The sequence below is a fragment of the Spodoptera frugiperda genome, chromosome 1 (assembly GCF_023101765.2).
Source record: "Spodoptera frugiperda isolate SF20-4 chromosome 1, AGI-APGP_CSIRO_Sfru_2.0, whole genome shotgun sequence".
Lineage (NCBI taxonomy): Eukaryota > Metazoa > Arthropoda > Insecta > Lepidoptera > Noctuidae > Spodoptera > Spodoptera frugiperda.
This window is the reverse complement of record NC_064212.1, coordinates 5,961,605-5,985,240: the sequence shown is the minus strand read 5'-3', so window position 1 is coordinate 5,985,240 and position 23,636 is coordinate 5,961,605. Positions and strand designations below refer to the sequence as shown.

Here is a 23,636-nt window from a genome sequence, read left to right as displayed (position 1 = left end):
GCTGGATGTATGGTGTCCAATTGTGGGGAAGCGCAAGCGACTCCAATATAAACATCCTACAGCGACTACAAAATGTTATTCTAAGATCGATAACAAGTGTACCATGGTTTGTGACAAATGCTGAGATACACGGGAACCTGCAAATCAGTACTGTAAAGGAAGAAATCCTACACAATACTGAGACATACAAAAGGAGGCTGGAACATCATCCAAATAATCTAGCAGTCCAGTTAATACATGCCAGGCATAAAACCCGATTAAAACGGCACTTGATCCTAGGACCAGACCAGGTCTAGTTGTCTATAATGAGTAGCTGTCTCCGCTGGGAGGCACACTCGGCATTCTACAACGCGCTTAACAAATTTGCTCATAGTCGGTGACTGATCGCAAATGAACACAGAGAAAAAAAAAAAAAAAAAAAAAGATTACCAAATAAAAGCTTGCAATAATAAAATTGGAGCCAGTGTCTTTTAAATAAAATATACGAGTAAGTAAGTAGCGGTTGATTGTGAATGAAACTGTGTTCACCAATCAACGGGCCCTATTTACTTTTATTCGTATTTACTCTATGTCCAATTGACAATCCAAACTGTGATTCCATGGATATTGGGTAATTACAGTAGAACTGGAACAAAGATTGTGCTTGTCACCTGATTGGATAATATTGGTTGGTTGGCTTCGTGTCGGTACGGTGGTGGTGATAACAGTCAACGCTTTATCAGTTTGTCGATACGGCCGTACTGACAGTGCACCGAACGATAGGTACGTATCGCCTCACTTCCTATCACTTTCAGCGAATGCGGTGTCAATGTAAGTACTAAGTAATACTTTTCCTTATACATTTCTATTTAACACTTAAAAAATGTTCCCTAAAATGCTGCTGATATTCAGGCACTGTTGCGTTGTACCTAGCAACTAGATTATTTGGTGAATCAAATCAATATTCGTTATCTTTAAAATCTAGATGTTAAGTACTTTCCCATTACATATGGTTATGTGTCTATATCTTATATTTTAATATATTTTATTGCTTGCGAAAATGCTGTGGCCCATAAATACAAAGTAGTATTTTTTTTCAATTTTGTAAAAATGTTTTAAGTAGTATAGTTAGTAATGTGATGTGGTATATAGTAGATAGTGTCAGATTTTACTAATTTCTTACTTATTATGAAATCCACTTGTCTGTTCGTGACAATCTCAAAAATAGAGGATGTGATTCTTGAGGAAGATTTAAGAAATGAATAGTTCGTGAAGATACGAGAAGTAGCAGATGGAAATCTAGTACTAATAGATAAATAATTAGTTATTAATTACCACAATTAACATTATTGGAGGTCAGTGGTCGGTAGTCGAGATTTGGCCATGTAAACAATTTATTCCTTAGGCCTTAGAACTATTTATTCGTTTTGTGATTGCTCGATATTTGTCAGTGTAACAGAGTGTTTCAAGCGTATAGTAGTGCATAAAGTGTCCTGTTTTCAATTCAGTGAAATTTTAATACCTATAAGGTAGACTGTGTTCTCTGTTAGCTATTAAATTCCTAGTAGTCTGCTAGTGTAAGTTTTGATAAAAATTGTTACAAAAGTATTTATCGCATCACTAATCAATGTATTCGAACATAATAAAATAAATGTTGTAAATTCGCATGTCCACAGAAATCAACCACATCACAATGATACGTGAACTGACACCAGAATTGGCTGAGATTGCCAAAAAGGAATTGAACGAGAACCCAAAGCAAATAGCCAATGATTTACAACATTTGAAGGACTGGCTTGCCAAACAACCACACCTGAAAGCAAGAACAGGTATGAAAATCCCTCAAATATATTTTTAACTTTGTTATTTATGTAGCAAAGTTCAAAACACGTTGAATATATTAGTTAGACCGGTGTAGTTTGAAGTGTGTTAGTGTAAAGAAATAATGAGGAGTGTAGTTAACATCGTAACAATGAGTTTGTTTGTGTTTTATATACCTAGCTGGAGCTAATCTCAAATACTACACTCCTACACTTGTAAACTGAAGTGTAGCCTTCAGATTTAATAATAATTACAATGAACCAGATTACGTTAAAACATAATCTGGTTGAGACTCAACAGCAATAACAAAATTAATTGATAAAGGATCATGAGAAAGAGAATGAAGCAGACAAGCATGATGTGCATGCGGATCCAGCCATTGATGGTTTAAAAATTAATACTAATCCAGTATCAAAAGTAATCCGGAGCTGCGGACTACCTATCGGGTTTACTGAGGCTCCGGTTCGGTAGTTTTTAGTCAATAAGAGTCTGACACTCCCTCTCGCCTCACCCAAGGCAGGAGAAGATATTGGATGATTTTTCCCCCTTACAAAAAAGTATTAAAAGCAATGATCGATGTTCATAGCAACTAATAGCTTATCTACATTCAGTTTATTTGCAGTAAAACCAAGGCAATATAAAGATATAAGTAGTAGTTATCTATGAATCGTGCTCATGAAATATCAATTAACTGACTACACCTATTCAGTAGGTGTTTTTGCCATGAATGCTTTCATTCTATGTACACGGATGTTACAATCATTGATAAATAAATAAACCTTATATATCAATGGTTTTAAGACTATTTTCCTTACAAATAAGTCGATAACATTATCTATATGAAATTCGATCTTAATCTGTGTTTGCCACAGACATTGTTCATTACAATTTAAACATTATAACTATGATAACAGATATAAAAATAATAAAAAATAATTGCTTATTGTAAGAAAACATTTTGATACGCAGTTTATGAATACTAAAATCTAAACTAGGCCTAAATACATCGAAAAGCAGGAGCAGGAACAGGGTCATAAATCAGAAGTAGTAGTATAAGAACGGGGTGGTTTTTAGGCAGTAAGAGTCTGATTTTCCCCCCTTATAAAAAGGGCCTAAATACATAACCTTAATCTATCTTAATCTTAATTGTTGTAGTTTTACCGGTTTTACTAGAACATAATAATTATGCAAACTGTTTTTTAAATGAGTAATATTCGATGTAAATATAGTCAGTTTCTTAAAATAGATTCGATTAGACTTATGAGCCAATAATAGATTGCATTTTCTGTATGACCATGGCTGTATCCTTCAAAACCCGGGTCGTGTTATTTAATATGTTCATGTCTATGCGAAAATAAGGAAATAAATAAGTAATCAGGATATAATAGTAATCACGGAATACAAAAACTTTTTGTATTCCTTGTAATGTTGGTTGTGATGCAATAAAATATTTCAGAAAAATAATTTTCCGTTCAAAATAGACATTTACTTAAATTATTATTTATGTTGTTTATATTACAGAGGACCAATGGCTCATAGCGTTTTTAAGAGGATGTAAGTTCAGTCTAGAAAGAGTTAAGAAGAAGTTGGATTTGTACTATACTCTCAGAACTACAGCTCCTGAAATCACACGAAGAATCCTACCTACAGACCCTAAGTTTTTGGAATTCTTCAGACTTGGGTAAGAAAATTGTATCTTTGGCTTTTTGATTAGGATGAAATTTGAAACAGGATTATGTAGATTATGGTCTGGAATAACAGATAGACTATCTTTTATACCACCGGAACGCGGGCGAAGCTCTTGGCAGAAGCTAATTTAATTATAATTCTAACAAATACAAGTAGTTAAGTAGTATTTTTTCAAAATGATAAATAATGTAATTTCTTCTAATTACAGAACATGTTTAATCTTACCAAATCCGAAAGGCAAGCTGTGTCCTCGAGTGCTGCTCATCCGAGCCGGCAGATACGACCCCTCGGAACACAATGTAGGGGAAATCATGTGCATGCTGTATTACTTAGTTCAGGTAACATTATTTATCTTCTATTTATCTTTTTAATTATTCTTCTCTTCTAACAGCGAATTAACAACTCTGTATCAATCTCAGTTTTTGATAGAAACTCTATGCAATGAATGTCAGAAACGGATTCTTGATTGAGATCGGTTACTATTAAGCCATTAGTCTTGTCAAGTCTAGTACCTAGTTTCTATCAGACCAGGGGAGGCCAGTTGTTACTAGGGTCCTTATATACCTATGTGGACAGAGAAAGATTTTGGAATTCTTGGCTTCTTGCTTTTTGTAGTAGACTAAATATTTTTCTAATATTTCTAATCAGTTCTTGAGCAAAATCATGATGGCTACTATTAGGTCTTACGACCTAAATCTTAAAATCATTTAGAAAAAGAACACATCTCTACTTTCAGCACGTTTTATGTCACAAAATACTAAGTAATGTTTAACATTTTGCGTAAAAATGTACCGTACAGTACAGTACAGCTGCACTTGGTAGCTTTATTAATTTCGTGATTACTGAATGATAGATAAACCGAAGGTTGATGGGTGATGACTAAAACACTTCAGATTACAAAGTACATACATACCGACGTACGACACGTGCTTTTATTTAACAGTTACTGGTTCATGTGTGTAGGTTATTTTAGTAACTGCTATGTTGGTTGAGAGGTCTGATATTCCTAAATCCAATGATTTCGAGTTCGGATTTCGAAATTTTTGGCATGACAATAGATGATACCGGAGTTACCGGGGCTCCGGCTCGAAAAGCAGGAACAGGAACGGGGTGGTGTTTAGTAAGCAAGACTCTAAAGTAAAAAAAGGGTTTTTCTTTGTATTTGATAGTAGCAATTCTATTTTTCTATCATTTGAAATTAAATGTGACTGGCGAATCGTATCGTTTAGAATTTCCTATCCTTAAAATGCGACTGGCGAAAAGTAAGTCTCACATTCACGAGCATCTCTGCTTATAACATGGTTAAATGAATGGTGTTTTCCATTTTTTATCTTATATTTTCCAGATTATGGTGTTGGAGGACGATATTGCCTGTGTATTTGGTATTAAGATCGTCACAGATTACGAGGGAGTCACAATGTCTCACTTCGTTCAAGGCACACCATCGATGTTGAAGAAGATGGTTGCTGTTAGCCAAGTACGTATGCAAGCCAATTTGGACTGTAAAATAAGTAAAATACAACTTAAATTGCAACTGGATTACCGTGTAATTGGTCTCCTAAGTTCGATATTCGCAATTTTAAGACTGACCTTGAAAATTATTGCTGAACGCCAGAGATTTGGTTTATTTCCCATATTGTTTGGTTTGGTTTATTTCTATTATTTGTTATAATTTTGCTCAATTACTCTTTTCGGGAACAAGGGAGCTTCTTGTAATTTTGTTTAACCTTTAAAATCTTAAACCATTTCTGATTGACTTAACAAGTAAGCAATGAACATCTATTGTTATATGATACAGTATTACTTATTTACTTTTGATCTATTTCAGGATTCCATGCCACTTCGACTGAAAGGCAGCCACCACATAAACCTACCTTCCGGTGTTGAGAAGGTCATCACAATTATTCAAGGATTTCTAAATGAAAAAGCTAGACAAAGGGTAATCATTTGTTTTAATTTGCTATGCCTAATTTAGAAAATATATTACTGCCGCATTCAATATCATTTAATGCTTAGTTAACCAAGATTAAGAACTAGTTTAAGTAATCATTAAATATCACTGTGTTCGGCAGTTATTGTTTTAAAATTAAGAATTTAGCTGGTGTATGGAAGAGAGGAAACCAGCGTAATTATTTTCAATGCAAATTTTAGACACGAAAATGAAGTAAAATATGTTATAAAAAATATTTTTCTAAGCTTTTTTTATTATATTTACAGTTGAGGATTCACAAAAATCAAGAGGAGTTGATGGAAGATATCCCTAAAGAAGTAGTACCCCCAGAATACGGTGGAACCGGTCCTTCGATTCCAGAACTTACAGGTAAATTGAAGAGCATTATTCTTACTTTTTTTATTTAAACCAGATATAAGTTTACTACAATTACTAGCGACCCGCCCTAGCTTCGCATGGGTGCAATGGTGATATGATGCATGTATTATATATAAACCTTCGGCTTAAATCACTCTATATCTATTAAAAAAAAATGCATCAAAATCCGATGCGTAGTTTTAAAGATTTAAGCTTACAGAGGGAAATAGGGACAGAAAAAGCGACTTTGTTTTATATTATGTAGTGACCAGTATGATCTATGTTAAATTATCACAATTAAACTTGCAGAATATTGGGTGGGTAAGTTCAAGCAATACCATGACTGGATGAAAGTGGAAGAACAATTGGGAACAGATGAGTCGAAACGTCTTGGCCCACCGGTAGCCCACGACTTCATGGAAGACGGATCCTTTAGAAAACTTGATATAGACTGATTTGCCCGTTCCTAATTTAAAATAATTTGCACATAAACGTACCTTTTTAGTAAAAACTTTTTAAAATAAATAAAGTGCTGGTTTCGAACTCGTTTTTTTTTTATTTAAAAAAAGAATATTATGCTGCCATTTTGTTTATTGTTAACATGTATTATAATAATTTTGTTTTTAATTAAATCTAATGGTTGAAAGTGGTTACAAACTAATTGGTTAAGGTAAGTAAATAAGTTAAAAATGCCTACATATTTTTTGTATAAGATATTTTGCACAATTTATTTAATATGTCGTTTCTTTCCTGTTGTTAGTTACGAGTATGTTTAATTTATCGGACACTATCGCTCACATATTGGGTACAAATCTTATCTGGGAGGGACAGTTATAAATATTTTGTAATCACAATGTTGCATGTGATTCATGATTTATGTTCATAATCATCTCTAAAGTAAGTAATTACAATTAATTGAAAGCTTGCACTGTTTATGCTCTGATTTTGGCTACTGTCCCTAACATGGATTACTAATTATTACAGATAGATTGTGTAAAATCTATACTAATATCTATTCTAATAATAAAGCTGAAGAGTTTGTTTGTTTGATTGTCTGTTTGTTTGAACGCGCTAATCCCCAGATCTACTATTCCGATTTGAATAATTCTTTTTGTGTTGGGTAGTCCACTTCTTGAGGAAGGCTATAGGCTATAAAACATCACGCTATGACCAATAGGAGCCGAGCAGAGCGGGTGAAACCGCGTGGAAGTAGCTAGTATTTAATAATATGTTTTTATGGAGAAGAATATGTAACAAATATTGATTGCCCTCGGTGTAACTATGATACGCCAAAAACCAGCAAAAATATAATTTGGAAAATGCATTATTTACAACACATTATTTTTTCCTAATACATATTGCTTTTTATAATTTCTGGTGGGTGCCTACAATAATGTTTAAATATTGGAAATAGGTTTAGATTAATTATTATTGGCACTGTAGAAATAGTTGCTATATTTGCTCTCATGTCTTTTAACACTATCCATACCCAATTCTCGTTTCAGAATTCACGATATTTACAGAAATGAAGCACGTACTAATTATTCAATTACCATTAATTACTACGTGTACGTTAGTTAGACACTTTGTGCATACAATATGTATACATACATACAATCTAGGTAATTTATATACTACACTACCGTTTGTGCTTCGGTTTCACTTGTTTTGGTTTAAAAGATTTCCTTATGTTTGTTTCCTTGTGTTTGGTTTAAAATTTTAATTATGTGGTAATAATGGGATATTGGTAACCTATGTTATTCTTCGAATACTATGATTTTAATGGTGAGCTAGCAAATTACAGTTTACTCACGTATCTACATAACACATTAAGGCCTGCGACGTCGCCGCGTCTGCGCACGCTGCTCATGATGAAGAGTCCTTCTGTAACTCGAAACTAGTAGAGCTTTTCACCATACAGTGAGTAAACCGTGATTTTCTAGTTAATTTAGTATGTCTCACGATAGTTACTTATCATAAAAATAGTGCAGTAGTTTCCCATTCAATGCAGACAAACTAATATTTCTTCTTTATAATAGGTATTAGTATGAAGTTGGGTATGAAATGGGTAGCCTCAATGTCACTACGAGATAACGTTTCTTACATTTTACAAGTATGAGATCAGCTGCTATATCACTTGTTTGGCGGTAAAATATATGTATAGACAGTCTTTGACATCACCTTCTCATAGTTTTTAATACATTTTTGTGATTCTGTGCCAGTTTATACTATCAAGTAGTGCTGTGCAGTTGGTTTATTAGGGGAGAGTTTTAAATTGATATGAAGGTTGGAATCGTATCCAGTGAATATCAAAAACTAGGATTGTAAGCGGTAGGTCAAAATATCTTTTGTTTAATGAATGTTTTGCTTTATGAATTAAGTTTATCGTGTCGTTGTGCGAATCTTTTGTTGACTATAATGTTTTATCATTCGAATATTATTATTATTTATTGTTTAGTTTTAATAATCAGTTACATGATTGAGTGATTATGATCAATTAAAACTGAATCATATCTATGCTTTCTAGATATTTAAATTAATTTGCAGAAAACCTATAGAGTTTGGTATTTCTTTCTTGCTTACAGACCAAAAAAAAATCCGAATTATTTTTAAAATTCGAAATCACCCAAATGGCTTGTGTTCTTAATTATGTCAACACATCATTCAAGTGACTATACTTGATATTAATATGTTTACTAGCTAAGTATCTAAAGAAATGAAATTCTTATTGAATTTTCTTCTGGAACTTTTTAAAATTATTTTTTATTTCTGCGTAAATACTTTCCTTGCCAACAATTTCAGTGATTCATTTTTATTTACATTTTGCTTACATTTTAATATTGTAATATTACTTGAATAATATTGATATTAAAAATAATATTGACTTAAATTAAATTAGGTACACTAATGCTTCCCTCTTGTGGAAAAACACATCCAAGAATTATGACTCTATAATACTTTTCAGCTAGACTTTTCTTTTGTTATAATTTTGGTCGTATCGCATTGGGGTACTAATGGTAGCATCGATACATATAGTTTACAGTTCTATAGTTGTTAATACGACCTATTAATCTAGTCAAGGACAAACTATGTACTTGAAATTTAAACGATCGTGTTATATGTATAAATTAAAATTTCGACGTTTTTAGTTAGTTGTCTTACGAGAAAACGAACGTATCGTTGCGCGCGGTGTTTGTAATGATTTACTTTTTATAATATTAATTAATTATTTTAATAATATTTAACAAGCTATCTAATTAGTGATTTAGTTATAAAGTAAATTAAAGTCTTATAACACCTGTTCATTGCCAGAAGTGGGAGGTTACATTCACAACAAGACAGTACTAAAACAGAGATTTTGTGGGTCAAAAACGTAAGAGTCCATGATTTTTTATTTAAATTATAAGGTATATTATGTAGGTGAGTATTCAAGTAAACAATGTAATTAATATCACCTTGTTAGACGGATATTTATAGGTGTAATCGGTAAGCTTCGTGACTTACTCGCTAATTTAATTAACGAGTGCGAGTTTAATTATGAAATACTAGACTCCATTTGCGGCTTCTGTTGTTTTATTGAGATAAATATCTTGTGTTATGAGTAATTCAGGGTTGACCTATCATAGTATCAAATTTCATCTTCATTTGTTCAGTAGTTTTGCATAAAATTGATTAAAAAGTTGTTGCATTTAACACCCTTTCTATAATTTCGTATTTAAATTATTTTCGTACCATTATTTGGTTTTTGTTTGTGGTTTATTTCGAGAGCCTTTTTAGTCAATAAATTATTAAATATTGGATACAAGTCGAATGATATAACGGTCATTGACAGATGTGGGCAATGTCAGGACATTTTGTTAGGGATTTAACATTGAAGAGATTTAATTACATTCAGGTTTAGGGCTTCTAACCTTTCGACTGCCGTACTTTAAGTACCTAACTTACCAACCTAACCGGTTACATTAAGATCATAGGTAGGTCATCCAATGACAAGGATCACAAGAACAGGACATTCTGGTCTGGTTAGGTCATGCAGGCAATGATCTAAGTGCTGTGTGTCAATTTTAGTCTAGATAGAAGTTAGATCATTACAGAAGAGTAGAATGAAGTTAGATCTCTAGATGGTCTAATTGTTATTATCTTAAGAAGAAATTGAAATCATACGAAATTGGAAATCAGTATTTCGTATGAATAGGTATTGACTATAGACACCGAGAAAGTCGTTAACAAAAATTGATATCAATAGTAGGTACCCATTGCCATTTCTAGTATCGATTATTGCATATCTTGTAAGCTAAGTCCTCCAGGTAGGTATAATTAAATAATAAATTAGCCTATATTAGAAATATACGTTTTTACCTACGTCTATTGCGTACAGTCCAATTAGTTAAGCAGTGCGAATTCTTAGGCGTTGCGCGTTCGCTTTTAATAATAGAGAATTTGTATTGAGGTAGTTTGGTACTATTAGACGGTAAAATTATAGAAGACAAAATTATATATAGAATTATCTCATAATGCTTAATATGGATAAGTGCACTTTATATGCAGTGTGCACTTTTTATCAAACAAAAACAAAAACACAAAGATAAAATTGATAATTGCAGGTTTTATATGCCGCCGCTTGATTACAATAAATGAGTTGCATCTGACAACAAGGTAATAAAAATGTCTGTTCGGCCACTGCCACCTGCTTTGAAGAAGGTAGCTGAGAAAGAACTCAATGAGAAACCAAAACGAGTGAAGTCTGATCTTCTAGCGCTAAGAGAATGGCTCTGGAAACAACCGCATCTTCAATCTGTACAACCAAGTAAGTGATATAATTTATAAATTACGTCTTTAATTACATAAAGAAACACAATATTTACCTAGATATTATTTGCTTATAACTGGTAAAAAGTTCGTAGGTACTTAGGTAACAGTTATGTTATGTTTTCTATGGACAAGTCTTTTGCACAATTCCTGAGATTTTGAAATCTAAATACTGTAGCACAAAACTTCTGTAAGCACAAATAACATCAAAATAAAAGCTTGTAAAAATAAAATAAAAAAAACATATAAGGTAAGCTAACCAAATAAGGCCTACCTTATTTTTATTACCGCCTAGCTCGTAGGTTTAAAATGACAATGGGCTGATAATTTCAAAATCTTATATTTATTTATTAAACTTTGTAATAATGGAATCAAAATGGCTTTAGAAATAAAAATTACAATTTTGTAAGCACAAATAACTAAAGTGTCACTTTGGCCTTATTGGGAACCCTATGTCTTAATAAGGCCTCAATAAAAACTAGTAAGCATTCAACTTCTTAATTATAATAAAACTTTGTCAATGCTTATAATAAATGTAATGAGACCTTATTAATTAATTTTGGTCATTATACATCAGACTTGACGAGTTTCTCATCATGCAATACCCATGTAACATCTTTGAAGTCATCGGCGTCCCAGCATCAGTCAAACGAATGAGAACAACTTCTTGTTCTGTAGCCAATTTAGCGACCGACCTAGCTTTTGAGTAGTCGAACCACTCTTTAGATGGTGCGTACTTCTTGGGAAGTTATATCTGGCTGCAACAGCATACCAGGTAAAACAGGATGAACAGAATTCAAGGTTTGAATAGATACTATGAAGAATTTCCCGATATCCATTCACCCCTTTTCTGTATCTATTCACCCCATTTACCCCTTTCTACCATTTTAACAGCGTTTTCCATCTTTTGCAAAATCCATTGGCTTTCTTTTTGACAGAAGCTGGTGATCCGTTTTCTATGAAATTACTGAAAAACAACTATGCCGTAATAAGGCCTACACGTTTTTTTTGTAGGCTTTATTAGGGCATGGCACATAGGTAAACAAAACAACGATTATATGAAATACACCGATATTATAGCTATTTCACTAATGTGAGGAGATGGCTAAATGTATAATTGTCATATAGACAAAACACGGCACGTCGTATACTGATAAATATAAAAATACTAACAGTTTACGCTACTCGAATTTTATAAAAACTAAAGTGCGCTCCACGTCGTGATTGTTTTCGACTGTAGGTTCCAACATAATCGCGGCACGGGTTGCTTGCTGTGCTCAAATTAGTTAAGTAATGTGCATGCACACTTCTACAAACTTTGGCGACCATTTGACATCGGGAAGAGGGAAATTTTCAAAATAGGCTTTATTGGGGCATAGGCCTTATTTGGTTAGAGTACTATACAAAAAAATATTGAAAAAGGTCAACGTGCGACTGGTAGCGACATCTATGATACTTTTTCTGTATTAAATCAAGTGGTAGGTACGCTTTTCACAACGTTAGTACTGACACAAGTGATGTCGGTAACCGCCTTGTAGTTTCCATATCTATTGAATAGATGTCGCTACGAGTATCGTTTTGTATTCTTTATCGCACTTAATTTAATTTTCGTTGTAATTATATTTTTATAATATTATGTGCAACGCGTTTTTCTAGACTAAAGTTTGATGCATATTCTAAAATAAAAACAAATATTATTTTCAGCGGATCAATGGCTGATAGGATTTTTGCGCGGTGGGAAATACAGTCTTGAAAGAGCCAAAGAGAAGTTTGATATGTATTACACTTTAAAATCCGTTATACCAGAATTTTTCGCAAATAGAGATCCCAGCGGAGCTAAGGTTCAAGAAATACTTAAACTCGGGTAAGAAAATATTTTTACCCCAGCGTCTAATCAATGCTGACTAAATGAGGAAAGTGGAACAGTGGGCACTTTCGGCTGAAATGTGGTTTTGGAAACGGCTCCAGCGTTCTACTTTTATTTTTGTGCGAATACATTTATATTTTAGCAGTAGTCATTCAGCCCGCTGGATAGATAAAAATGAATATTTCATTTACTTTCAGAGCGTTTCTACCATTGAAGAATTGTGCTGGAGACGATGCGCCACGAATAAGTATAGTGAGGGTTGGGGTCTTTGACCCTTCCAAGTACCACCTGTCTGACTTAATTAAGACGGCTCTCATGGTGACCGAGATATTAATGCTTGAAGATGACAATTTCTCCGTGGCTGGCGAGGTAAGCTCAATTTGAAGGCATTCCAGTCAGGATGGGATTATAAGGGTCGCTTACAGACATTTCTTTCCTTACCTTCCTTTCTGAAGGAATTTGTATTTCGCTGAAAAACGCCTACCAAAGAAGTTTTTAAAAGCATTCATAATCAAATCTTTACATATAACTCGGTCTCTCATTTTCTTTTTATGTTTCAGGTGCTAATAATTGACATGAAAGATGTAGGTATAAGTGTGCTTAGTCAATGGACTCCAGCGTTAGCCAAGAAAGTCATCTCGTCGTTTGAGAAGGGTCTCCCGATTCGAGTGAAGGGGGCTCATATTTTAAACACGCCTGTAGGATTCGAAACAGCCTTTGCGATATTCAAAGCATTTTTAACGGACAAATTAAAGAAAAGGGTAAGGAATTTAGTTCTTAATGTTATGTGACATAACGTCTTTATATTTTGTAGGTTAATGTTGATTGATGTTTAAAGTATACGATGGAGTTTCTCGCTCTTCTGCATTCGAAGCTATACTTTGGAATGAGCACCTAGCTTTACTGACAGACAGAGTGACGGATAATTCAGTGTGACGTTTCGAAAGTGCCTAATTAAGGATTAATTGAAATAAATGCTTTGACTTTGACTTTGAATTTACCTTAATTATGCTATTACCTAATCAAGTTGTCATTCTAGTAGTTAGTATAACGTGTTAATTTCTTTACGAAGTTTCTTATATCAGTTTTCTCTACATTAATTTCTTACTTCGTCTAAATTATAGCTTTTTTCTTTGGTATTTCCGGAGAAAACTAGTAGGTACTTCCCTTTGGATTTATCTATTTGTACCTACTTCGATAGATTAATAGAAAAATAGAAACAATATCGGTGTATTTCTATTTATTTACTTAGTATCTACATTATTTTATTAGAACAGAGCCGTTTAAGTCGAATGCTGCAAATGCCAGTACTGAGCTAGTCTGTACGTTAATTTCCCAGGTCTGACAAACGAGGGAAAAGTTGTTATTTCTTACAGTATAATATTATGGCTGACTACACTTTCCGGGAATAAAAGGCGTCAGGCCTTTGTTACGTCAATAGAAAACATTAAAGAATTACAATTTAACACTACAGTCATGTTTCTTGGTAATTTATGTTTTAACAAGTTCTAACCAATAGTGATACAAGTATCGTTTCATTGAAGTAGGCTGTATGCTTAACAAAAGCAGTCGATTAATAACACTATTGTTTGGGTTACAGATTCGTGTCCACAATCAAAACTATCCGGCCATGTATAAAACAATACCAAAGTCTATCCTTCCTGTTGAATATGGTGGTACTGATGGCTCCTTGCAAGAGTTAACAGGTATTGTAACATATATGGTAGACTCCAGGAGTTTATAGGACCTACGTAGCCTAGGGCATCATCCGGTTGACCTCACGGAAGACGGTGGCACAGTGGTCACGTGCTGCCGTGCAGCTTGCACAGCGAGGCTAATGGGAGATGCACGTCTCCCTAGGGATGTGCCGTAACAGGCGTTGCACCGTGGGGGTTCCGGAGCAGGTCTACTAAGAGGTTTCGCTGCTCCTTACAGGTGTAGAGGTGGTTTTAGTCGGGTAAAAATGCCACACTCCCTAGTCTTTTATTCCTAAAAAGCTTGGCGCCTTTTAAAGGTTTCCCCCGTCATTAAAAAAAGGGCATCATCCGGTTGAGCTGCGGACTACCTAGCGGGTTTACCGGGGCTCCGGCTCGAACAGCAGAGTCTGACACTCTCTATCGCCTCGCTCAAGAGGGGAGAAGCCATAGGGTGATTTTCCCCTCTTAAAAAAGGACATCATCCGGTTAGGTGGAGTGATGATGATTACAAGGTGGAGTTAAAGATTAAGCTCCAAAGTCTGATATTGGAGACCTGTATCCAACAATAGACGATGTTATATTTATTCTGGTGTAACAGATGTCAGCTACTATGGCTAACACAATCGAGAATTTTGAAATCGGAGTCTTTAGTTCTATTTAAATCTTTACTAAGAGTTTCTGCATGTTCATTGTGCCTATTAGCTCATTAGTAAATCTTTAAAAGCTAATGACGCAAGTGAGAAACCTTTAAATATGAATACGTACTAGTTAAAAATATAGTATTATCCAATATATTATTATGACACAATTACTTTCACGGCACTGGAATTTTAACAGGTATAATTTAGTCGTTAACATGTATGATTCCAAAAACCACAAATCATTGCAGTGACTCTTTAACAACGAATTACTAGTAAGTAGAAAATGGAAGTAGTCATTGCTATTGTGTAACTATATTGCAGTAATGGCTTGTAGACGTTGTAGACTGTAGAACTAAACAGTTCCCAGTGCATTATGACGACATATACACATAATATGTTTAAGTTACTGACAGACAATGTATGTGTAATTGTAGCATATAGGTTTCTTGAGGAGTGAAAGGTACTTTAAATTTTTCTGGTACTGAGTGTCTGACAGATAGGTACAATTACAGAAAAGAGAAGACTTCTTCTCTGTTGTACCCCTTGCTGAGGTATGCCCGCATGTAATGCCCAAAGTGTTGCAAACGTTTATAGTGTGTGGCGTTTTTTACACCGTCGTCGTATAAAAAAGGATAGTGACACAATAGAACTGTTACTAATTCCATGGTTAGCAAACCAGTTTCTTGACACAGAACAGAACACTGGTTACTCTTCAAGACATAATTCCTTGAAACTTCAACCTCAAAAAAAAAACAAGTAAATATTTATACGCATACAAATTCGCAGACAGCAAAGTAATGTAAGTGTCATAAAAGCGGTAACTAGAAACTCACACATAATGTAATTTTCGCAGATCACTGGAAAGCTAAAGTAGAGAGTTATCGCGACTGGTTCTTGAAACAAGAGGAGGCACGCTCGGAGGAGTCCAAGAGGCCTGGCTGTCCAAAGAACTCCTCTAACTTATTCGGAGTAGAAGGATCCTTCAGGCGCTTAGAAGTTGATTAGTGGTACTGGCTACCAAAATAGTACAATTTTATTTTTATGGAGTTTGAATAAAGAATTGTTGTCCGTTTATTATACTTTATTTGTGTTCGCTTATTTAGTCGTTTTAATTTTAAATTTAATAACAGAAAAAAAAGAGAAGTATACAACGTACACATAGCAAAGCGATTGATTTCCAGCTTCAGATTTTATTAAACTTTTACTAGTTTACCTTATTTGGTTTGGATTTGGATTTGTATTGTCTCTTTATGATTATTCGTCTAAAATATTGAAATCGTTAATAATGACGAGAACCACATGCCACAGAAGAGTTATTTAAAAACAAAAATAAATGTTTGTTTACAATACCTACAAATAAAATACAAGTACATGCTTTCAATACCTATAAAATATACAAACGAATTATTCAATAGTCTTAATTAATGCTTACGTATCGTGAAGTATCTTGCCATGGAAATTTTCTCCGTTGATTCTGATCTAGAAAACTCAGTAATAGTGTTCTCCGTGTTATAATTGCAACGATGCATTTTATAAGCTTGTATCATGCTTCGGAAGCAGGTAGCGTGCTCACTCATGCGATGCGGATGAGTGTAAATGATAGACTAAAATGGAATGAATTTACAGTGATACGTTATTTTCCAATTTATTGGCAACAAAAATTAAGTTGAATGCTTCGTTCGTTCGTGATTTATATTATATAACAAATGATAAATAAGCAAATAAGATTATAATAATTTGAGCAACAAAAATCATTGCTTTTTCTGAGAAGAAGCACCGAAACGTACTCAATTCTTACAGTGTTTAGCAAAAGTAAGTTAATTACTTATTTGAATGGAAGACAGGTTACCGTTCTCTTACATGTTAAGTTAAGGAAGGAAACCTCAGCGTACACACATTTTTACGTACTATTTAATTCACAGAGAATAATTAAAAAATGTTAATTACCTAAATTCCTGCCCATTCAAAGGTCGTCTTTTAGATAACGCTATCAGCAATCAAATCGTCACGATGTCGCCACAGTGATTCAACTAAATAATATTCTATTTGATGAAGGAGCCCAGATTTATTATTCTATCAATTAAACTAAGTTCACGTTAATTGGACGAACAGATTTTACCTTATTTTCTATAGCTCAAGTAAATTGTAAGCGACAGCAACAACCTTGGTAGTGGCTCAAAGCCTTAATTAATACGATTTAGTACTGTTGGGTTTAGTAACCCCAGACGGCTGCTTGTTGTTGTACTCGATTGCCAATCACACAATAACAACCGATACAAGTAAGATAAACACAGATCTTGACACACCAACTGATGTTGAACTAACCGACTGACTTTTCATACCCACGCTTACTTACTTTAAAACATTATTCGGAGACAGAAAATAATGACATGAAAATCTGGACGTTTCTTTTTTCCTGGAGAGTAGTTTTTTATCTGTGTATGAAACGCGTTCATATCATTACAATTTTTGACAATAAAGCATTTTACGAAGGTTTCGTAACACGTAACCGTTTTAATGCTTATGATTTAGCGCAAAAGAACCAAATAAATATTATTTTGTACGGTGATTAATATGCGTCCATTATAAGTAGAACTCCGCGTTCCGTTTCCAGCTGGCTGTGTGTGCTGTGCATTAGTGTTTTATGAAAGCGGTGGGCGACCGCGGCGTGGCGCAGCGCGCGCGCCGCTGTCAGTCGTGTTTGGTTATCAGTGGCGCGCGCGTGTCGGAGTGCGTACCGCGGACGTTTTGATATGTGCCCGCTCACCCGAGTGTGCGGCTTGTGTAACCTTGTGTTTGTCTACATCACACCATGACACAAGAAGAGTGTTGCACCCGGCTCGACTACGAGCTCCAATCGTCTTCCGGAAATGTTTCCGACGATGATGGTGTTATCATCAGAAAGGACAGGTCTAGTGTTAAGGATATGATTCTCCGCTTTGAAAGGAGCAACTTAAACAATTTCGGTGGATCTCGAGAATCAATAGATAAGTGCAAATCACCTTTGGGAAGTTTAACAAATGTAGCTCATCCGATACAAAGCCATTTCCCGCATTTGTACCCAGTGGCGAAGTCTCAAGATAGAAATTCGAATATATCTGTGAATTCAATTTTATCAAATACTTCAGAACGTAGTTTCGAATCCAGTTCCTCAGGTTTCATTTCAGACCGGAAACCAGGAGATGTTATTGTACCACATAGACCTGCACCACCACCACCACCACCACCGGACCAATTTAAGGATGACCCTACACCGGAGACGGAGGAAAGGGAATCACCTGTTCCAGAAGAAACTAAATTTGTAGAACGACGTTATTCCTTTGCCACCCCAAACTCATCGCCTGTGGTCACGAGACGATCTCGACAACCACCTGTTATGAGGAAAAAATCGAATGCAAGTCAAGGACATCCTGGGGAAAGGCATTGGTCTTACGGAGTTAAACAGAGTGATCTAGAAAAATTGTTAAGACTTAAGCGATCAGACCCATCAGACAATGAGGAAGAGGCGCCAAGTCATGAACACAATGATGAGTCCACGGACGATAGTTCGGACAGTAGTAGTGATTCCAGTGACAATTTGAGTAACGGCAAGGAGTATGTAGTGAACATAGATGACGGTGCAGCGGAGACGCTGTCTGCTGATCATTCTACAGACACTTTGATAAACGAAGAAAATAGTGATGAAATAAGTGAACGAGGAGACGACGCGTCAGTCTCCTCTGGTGACTTTGGTGATCGTGCTAATTATGACAATGTTAGTATTAAGTCGATATCGTCCTTCGACATGGTTCCGTACCAGAAGTACGACAGTATTACTGTATCTTCAGACGAGTTCGGCTCTGAGGTATGCCATGCGCCGGACTCAGAGTTCCTTACTGTGAGTGCAGTGAACGAATGGTGTATTTCCAAGTCTACGGAACCGGTATTGATGCCGGTGGAATCGAAAAAGGAGAAATATCGCAGGTGAGGTCACTTGAGTTTCTTTAAGATATCGAAGAAAATATTTGCGTTATCGTCAGTTGGCTTTGTCACGAATTGATAAGATTATGTCTTGCCTGCTAGGAGCGTGTAACTGCTTTGTTTTAGCCGTGTTATTATGTTCAATTTATCGAATGGGTTTTGCTTTATTTGTTTGTTTTCGGTAAAAATTATGAAATTATAGTACTTTAGTATACTGAGTACCCACTAATGCATACAAACTCGTGCACGTACCTACGTACAGTACATACTTATGTCTAGTTGTTGTGTTATGAGGTTTCACCTTGATGTTTATTCATATGGTGCGAGGCAAGTGGGCAGGTGGCTTATAAGTATTTACTACCCGTTGATGACATTTAGATTTATTTCTAGCAAGCATTTAAATATACTCATACCTACTTATAAGTAACTCTTTACAGGCTAGATACTGTTTTTAGGCCAGTACTCGTAAATATTTTGAAACAAGAGAACACCCATTTGCCAGGCGGGAAATTGAAATTACGACCGGTCATTTTTGTTTAATATTAATAACGTTTGCGAATGCATTTTACTTTCAAAACAAAAAGCAATGTAAGTTGAAAGCAAAAACATTATTAAAATGAAAAAACAATACAAGAAAAATTTAAGCAGTCGGGACCCATTCCATTACAATTATGGCTTTCATGGGTCCCGACTGCTTAAACTTGCCAATAGGCCGAAAATTACAAATTTTCTTTTAGTTACAAACATTAATATTCAAAAATATGAATCTAACGACACCTAATCGACGTTTGGCAAAAGCAATATGGCGGATAATCCTTTGTTTTGTTATTCATTTTTATTTAGAGTAAAAATACGAGTAATTATTTGATTATCATACAACTGCAAGATAAGTTTAGTGAACGAAAGAACATTACTTATACATTTTAAGGTACGTAGAACATTGATTAAAACAAAACAAACATTATATCTATAATTGATATTTAAGTTATTATAGGTACTTGATCTATTTCCACTGGTGATACATTGTATCATAAAAAGTATGTTAAATAGTCGTCCACGTAGGTGGCAAGGTCGTTCAGTGTTTTTCTTTGCAAGACGCTTACAATACTTATATCTAATTGTATGAGATTCTCTACAAGACTACTCATGCATCATTAGCAGACATCGGTACTTTTATAACACATTTGCTAACTAGTTATTGTTACAATTTAATTAGGAGAATTACAAGATTTTTGCACTAACAAGTTCAATGAACTTCTTAACTACTTACGCATAGGTATTGTTGTTAAGTCAAAATAGTCTAAATAAAGATAGGTAATCGTATGGTTTTCATAAAAACCTTGCGACATTTTTAGTAAAAAACGTTATTGGATGGGAGAAAGTCGTAGTGAGGAGTTAACGATTACATGAGTGATATAATTATAAAATGATTGGTTTCCCCACTCCCCACATACCTATTTGTTTTTATTTAGTCTGAAATGCATTGCAAATATAATGGAAAACCCCAAAAAACATCTAAATCCTAGGTACAAAGACACATCAAACAAAAATTAGAATATTTAAATAAATATCGTCATTACTGAATGTTACATGATAAAAAGTAGAGGATATATTATACATAGTTTCTATAGAATAGCAGTCTCTTATGACTAACGGTTTACTATGAACGCCACGAGTTTTCTCATACATAGGTACACCCATTTGCAAGTGCTAATAAAGGCGAAGTTTTTGTTTAACTTGGGTGTATGTATTGTAGTACAAAGTCTATTTGTCGGTAGATGTATAAGCTAATAATTTTACAATAGCTGCCAATGAAATTATTCCTTTGTACATACATAGATATACACATAACCTCATGATTGTCTTCCATGGGGTTGTCCTAGACTATGGAACGCAAATTGCTAAGAATCACAACTTAACAATTGTGAAATAATCTACTCTCATCCTTTCGAGGTTCCAATAATGTTAGCTTAATGATATTCGCACAAAAACTCATTGCATAATTGCATACGTTTTGAAAAAGAAACGCAAAGGTCGAACGTTTGGTCCGATGTGTTTTCAGCGCCATTGATTCAATGAGCGGCGTTAGTGTTACAAAATCAATATTTTCAATTTGCAGTTCATTGTGTTGAATTTCCACGTTTAGTTTTAATTCTCCTCGTACGGCGGGCATCGGGTTTCGTTGAAACATTTTAACCTCGGTTTTTGGACGGCTGATCAAACTGATGAACGTAAAATTTTGCCAATCAGCTGTTAAATTCATGTTATTTCGATTGCTGGATAGTCTTTTGGTCAGCTAAATCACAGTAACTCATAGGGCAGATGACTAATTTTCATTCCAATGTCCTTTTCGTAGACTATTTTACAAAGTTCGACGCGTATTTTTTATTTTCTTAGGGAAGCAATATTTTCGATTTGAAATATCAATTGACGTCACTTCTAGAAGTGACGAAGGCACGTTTTATACGTAGACACAAATGACGTATTTGCTCACACTCCTAAACTCGTTTTATCTACATATTATTATCTTCTATGACAAAATAAAAAAAATGTGTCTAATATTTTTTCATTACCTAACTGATGGACTAAATAGATTTTTAATTTTTATACCCCGTCATCATCCCTATTGACTTTCGATTTAGATACCTTATGGAATAAATTAAATGGTTTGAATGTAGTATTGTTGTACCTATCTTAGATCTTGAAACATTGTTGTGAGAAAAAAATGAAGTCGGTCGATGATAGAAATGAAAACAAGACGAAACAGTCTCGGTACTCTACAAACAATACTGTTTTTAAAGATAGTGTTAACTGTTAGATAACACAGCGCAGTTTAGTAAATGTTACCTAATCTTTTATCTAAGCTATGTTCAGGTTATTTGGATAATACCTAGTTCATTTATCTCATGAATATCATCTCGATATTTTGTTAAGGGATCATATAGCTGATGTCCTCAGGTCGTATTTAGGTTTCAATGTCTCAGTAGCTTTTTTGTTTGTTATATTATTATCGTTGTAGGAAGGCTTAGAGGAGTTACTATTATGTGCCAAATAAATAATAGAAAAAATTTGTGCCTTTTTTCAAGTTTTTTTCTTCAATTTTCCGTAGTGTTACTTTGTCAAACAGATACTTTGTTATAATATTAGTAGACAAAGCGTGATTACGTTGATATCTATCGTATTACATCATCGATGTACTAGTAGTTGGTATGATTCGTAGTGTCGTATGCGCTGGACTTATATGTAATGCATAACTCTGTCCAAAACAGTACAGCTGTTTATAAACATAATTATTTTAATTATGTGTTTCTATTGTTCGTACTTTATACGAGTACGATTAGCAATAGCTAAAAAATGTGCTCTGTTCCGTCCCGGAATCTAAACAAGAGTTTCTGGTAACAATTTTGTTTTTAGTAAACGACCTAGATTTTTCTGAAATACTCAGTAATTCTCAATATCAGTTATCATCACATTACACACAATACGATGCTTGTGAGATTCTCAGACTGTTGTATTTTACACAGAAATGTTATGTTATGATAATGTTTACCAAGTTTAACAAGATAAATATGCTTCGTTTAAAAAGGTATTTACTAAACATGAGATTTTTAGTCTTTTAGGATGTCATAGACTCTGTAACGAGTGACTTCTACTTTTGTATGTCTTCTGTCTTTTGTCTCTAACCCTAAACCTGGTTGTTGTGGTTGGGTTGGGCATTTCCCACATAGATATCAGAATTGTTTTCATCTACTCATCAAATAATACAGTGTCTAGGCTAAATTCAATCGAAAGAATGGGATTTCCACCTATATCTAATCTAGGGTTAATTGTGGGATGAAGAGTTGTAGATGTGGTTCTACTAAAATTATACAAGTAAGATAGACTGGTAAATACCCATGGCATTAATTCACTTAGGAATAGGTATGTGTAATTATGTTTTATGTATGTGCATGGAAGTTTTAATAAATAAATATATATAACCCATTTCTACCAGTGCTAAACCATACGTTCCATTGAATATGACAGGTGGGAGAACATAGCATAGCACATCTCTGGTCGAAAAGCACTCTTAAGATGTTGAGTATGAGGTTTTAATGACAACAATCAATATTTATTGGAATTTAAGGCAGAAGAATGTTCAATATTGATACAAATTGTGAGCTGGAATACAGTCTATCCTATTGTTATATCAGATACTTAGGAATATAATAAAATAAGACTTATTTAGAAATACCTAAAATGATTCATAATTCTTTGTTCTTTCCTTCTAAACAAACGAATAACCGGGTTTATGACATGCGGTATAGTAAAAAGAAATGAGCCTCAAAATTAATGACTGCCATTCAATGCTTATACGGATACCTATAGCTTCAGATTTGCCAATCTTCAGATATATTTACCTAGATCCTACTTTTAGATTACATGAATTTACGACAAACTATGATAAGTATTTACTTATGTTCGTATACTGAGAAAATCGGGACATCTTATCTCAAGGGTTCCGGAACTTGAATCATATGATGATGTGAGCAAGAATCGAGTGAAAACGATAGGTGATGCTGATAGTGGATACCTACTTTTAAGATGTGGCTTTTTACGTCATACTGTTTCTTTTTAAACTAGACTGTGTGATGTTATTAACAAATACTTGTTTTGTTATTACTTCTGATTCAAGTATGATGCACCCATTGACTGACCGACAGACGGATTGAAATTTTTATTGTATTTGTTGTTTTTTCTGACATTGAAAGACATAAGAACCACAATATTGTAGGCTTCTAGGTAATCCTAAATAAGTATAACCCATTTTAAGCTATAATAAATTAATTTACATCTATTTATTAACATTTTGTTACGATGACTGT

The 23,636-nt window shown here is 34.3% G+C and overlaps 2 protein-coding genes across 3 annotated transcripts in view; both read left to right on the top strand.

Moving 5' to 3' along the window:
- Positions 1 to 666: 666 nt before the first annotated feature.
- On the top strand, positions 667 to 15,883 carry LOC118273306 (uncharacterized). The gene is made up of 14 exons (XM_050695701.1): positions 667 to 810; positions 1,656 to 1,808; positions 3,322 to 3,481; positions 3,698 to 3,827; positions 4,835 to 4,966; positions 5,318 to 5,428; positions 5,707 to 5,809; positions 6,107 to 6,249; positions 10,436 to 10,604; positions 12,311 to 12,470; positions 12,671 to 12,842; positions 13,034 to 13,234; positions 14,074 to 14,179; positions 15,665 to 15,883. The coding sequence occupies exons 2-14, from the start codon at positions 1,673 to 1,675 to the stop codon at positions 15,814 to 15,816; spliced, it is 1,875 nt and encodes a 624-aa protein (XP_050551658.1). The 5' UTR covers positions 667 to 810; positions 1,656 to 1,672; the 3' UTR covers positions 15,817 to 15,883.
- Positions 15,884 to 17,464: 1,581 nt separating this feature from the next.
- LOC118273141 (uncharacterized) overlaps positions 17,465 to 23,636 on the top strand; it is a 28,552-nt gene continuing 22,380 nt past the window's right edge. Inside the window, exon 1 of one of the 2 annotated variants that reach the window (XM_035589947.2) lies at positions 17,465 to 18,774. In XM_035589947.2, coding sequence (XP_035445840.2) covers positions 17,624 to 18,774 — 1,151 coding nt within the window. In that variant the 5' untranslated portion in view covers positions 17,465 to 17,623. The remainder of the gene's footprint in view (positions 18,775 to 23,636) is intronic. The other variant, XM_035589946.2, reaches the window with a different exon arrangement.

Excerpts from the sequence above, each read along its gene's own strand:
- LOC118273306 (XM_050695701.1), top strand. The coding sequence starts at position 1,673 with ATGATACGTGAACTGACACCAGAATTGGCTGAGATTGCCAAAAAGGAA. Across the intron at positions 5,810-6,106 it reads TTCGATTCCAGAACTTACAG|AATATTGGGTGGGTAAGTTC; the intron begins GTAAATTGAAGA and ends TTAAACTTGCAG. Across the intron at positions 14,180-15,664 it reads CTCCTTGCAAGAGTTAACAG|ATCACTGGAAAGCTAAAGTA; the intron begins GTATTGTAACAT and ends TAATTTTCGCAG.